This window comes from Mizuhopecten yessoensis, unplaced genomic scaffold (genome assembly GCF_002113885.1).
Source record: "Mizuhopecten yessoensis strain PY_sf001 unplaced genomic scaffold, ASM211388v2 scaffold3259, whole genome shotgun sequence".
In the NCBI taxonomy this organism is placed as follows: domain Eukaryota; kingdom Metazoa; phylum Mollusca; class Bivalvia; order Pectinida; family Pectinidae; genus Mizuhopecten; species Mizuhopecten yessoensis.
Window position 1 is genome coordinate 53,822 of NW_018404955.1, and position 3,106 is coordinate 56,927.

The 3,106-nt window shown below is 35.2% G+C and overlaps 1 protein-coding gene across 1 annotated transcript in view; it reads left to right on the top strand.

The window, feature by feature from the left end:
* Nucleotides 1-2,294: 2,294 nt before the first annotated feature.
* Nucleotides 2,295-3,106, top strand: part of LOC110447273 (chitinase-3-like protein 1) — a 20,520-nt gene continuing 19,708 nt past the window's right edge. The window contains exon 1 of the mRNA XM_021492850.1: nt 2,295-2,432. Within this exon, the coding sequence (XP_021348525.1) occupies nt 2,304-2,432 (129 nt within the window). The 5' untranslated portion in view covers nt 2,295-2,303. The remainder of the gene's footprint in view (nt 2,433-3,106) is intronic.

Here is a 3,106-nt window from a genome sequence, read left to right on the forward strand (position 1 = left end):
CGCAATGTACAATGTAGAATAAGTCAGTACTGAGTATCCTGAAGATGTACCACATGGACACAAACATATGTTTTTATGTGCGGTTGATACTGAAACAATGGCAAGTGTATGTTTATGCCCTGGTGTTACACTTACATTGATAAGTATTTAAGCATTTAACTGTTTTCAGTTGGCATTCATAGCCAATATGAATGACAACTTGACAAAAGAAAATTCAATGAAGCGCGCTAGTGCTTCATGATGGATTTGCCTATGTGCAGTTGGATTTTAAATTGCCTATGAAGGCCAACTGAAAGCAGTTCAATACTCATCTTTACCATTTTAGAATATGTTTATCTCATAAGAAAATATCAATTATACTTATTATTTCTCAACATTAAGATCTGATAATGTATGTATCAATAAAGCCTATATGAATGCCAACAGAATTTGGTTGGGTTATATTGTGGCAATGACATACGATGGTAAATATATGTTTATACCCGTTGTTACAATAACGTTGATAAGTATATGTTTATGTCCCTGTGAAGGACAGTTTTTCTTTTCCGTCTTTCATTCACGGAAGACGAATGGCAATATGAAAAGAAAAACAGTTATAAACTATTTTGGTTCAAATTGTTTCAAAAAAAGACAAAGGCCGAGATGAAATACACTGAGGCTGAAATCGTCGGAATGACAAATTTCCTAGTTGAAAATATCTTTCTTTGAGCTCGATGGTAAGATTTTTCTGTTGGCATTCATACGAGAACAAACTGTGCATGTCTCCTGACCAAATTGTGTTGGTGCCTATCAGGTTGGATTTATTGAAGAGATTATATATCGTCTTTCATTAACAGGAAAGAGCTTTTATTTGACCACGTCGATCGTGTATACCCTTCTGAATTTTAAAATCAAGAATTAGTCATTTACCTCGGTCTTTACTTTGAATGTCATGATTTCCGTGATAGATGTCGACTGCTATCTGACAAACTTACAGCACACGGTTTCGACAGATGCAGGTTGACGATAAACAAGGGCATTTTATGGTCACAATCATGTCTCCCTGAGGAATATGATATTTTCTATGGAGGTCTTTAGTTTTTATTATGCTCATTAGTATGAAACTACCCCAGTTTCCGCTTTCCGGACGTTACAGTACAAAGATTCGACCTAGAGTTACACGTCAAAAAAGACCATGTAACCCTCCTGTAATTGTTCAAGTGTCTCTGTGGTAATTTCACCTTGCTTATATTTTGTTCTATTTTTATCAATTTGGAGTTCAAATAATGGTTTTGTTTACACTTTGGTATTTTTTATTCTTTTGTTTGTTTTAATAATATCTACAGTTGTGGGATCGCACAACGTTACACGATGTGCGGTGTGCGCACGATGTGTGCACGGTGTGTGAACGATGTGTGCACGATGTGCGAACGATAAAAGCTTGCGAACATTTGTGTGCACGATGGACGAACGATGTGCGATAACAATCGTGGTTGATGTAAATTGAGGAATGCCTTAACAATATATACGGTTTCGTGTGTAAACAAATAAAATTGATTTTTATGTAAGTTTCTAAATTTTATAAACTTATCTTTATGTCCATATTTTCTAAAAATTAGAAATTGTGTTTTCGGCATTTTTTAAACGACCTGAATCAACGCATATGAAATTACAACACAGTCCCGTATACAGGTAAACATAGCCCCTTTGTACATGTACCTGGACCGTAGTTTTCCCCGCCCGGGGCGCTTACATATTTCGTCGGGTAGGGCCAAAGGTGTGAAAACCCAGGTGAAAGCGAGCTATAGCCAAACCGAATGCAAATAACAAATAAACTCGGTCACTCATCAAATTGTTGTTTACCTGTTCTGTTACCTTGGAGCCATCCTTCATGAATATGATGAGAAATTACAGTAATATATACACTTTTCATTATTGCATACTAGCTTTTCGTATTTTTTTCATTCCGTAATATTGATCTACAAATTGTACCCAATCGCACAGTTGTGCGGAGAGAAGTGCACAACGGGGCGAACGATTGTTAAATCACACAGTTGTGCGCACCATGTGTGGACGATGTGCGGACGGATTGTGAACGATGTATGCACGGTGTGCGCACGCTATTTTTGGTGCCTTGTGCGGTCACACAACTGTAACTTATTACGAATTATATGTAATAATAATACGAAATAGGGAGACAAACATGAAGAAATTTACATCATTGTTTTTTCAGTTATGGTTTATTAACCAATCTCACAATGGCCAACCCTTAGCTGAAAACACTGATCATGTTAAAAGAAGAAAATGAGGGAGATTTAGAAGCGATGACATCAAACTCGACAAATCAAACAGCTTTCATCAGTACCATTATTCCCTTCCTGAAAACATACAATTTTGATGGCTTTGTTCTTGAATGGGAAGGCAGTTCTTCTGGATTCAAAGCAATGAGCACGGTAGATATAAGTTGATTATACCGTGTAAAATATAGAAAGATTTTTAATACCTTTGGAACATTCAGAGTGTATATTATTGGCTTTATTAGGGACTCTCCTTTCTTGTAATTTAAAGTTCTTGTTATCATTTTTATACATGAAAGTAGCTTCCTGTGCATGTCCTTGTTGACATTATACTGTAGTTTTCTTGTATATATTAGGCTATAGGATCCTTGTTAACATTATACTGTATTTTTCCTGTGTATATTATTGTATGGGTTCCTTGTTGACATTATACTGTAGTTTTCTTCTGTATATTAGTCTATGAGCTCCTTGTTGACATTCTATTGTAGTTTTCTTGTATATTAAAGGCTATAGGATCCTTGTTAACATTATATTGTAGTTTTCTTCTGTATAAAAGTCTATGAGCTCCTTGTTGAAACTATATTATAGTTTCATGTATATATTAGTCTATGGGTTCCTTGTTGACATAATATTGTAGTTTTCTTGTGTATATTAGTCTATGGGTTCCTTGTTGACATTATACCTTAGTTAATGTGTATATTAGCCTATGGGTTCCTTGTTGACATTATACTATAGTTTCTTGTATAGATTAGTCTATGAGCTCCTTGTTGACATTATACTGTAGTTTTCTTGTATATATTAGTCTATGAGCTCCTTGTTGACATTATACT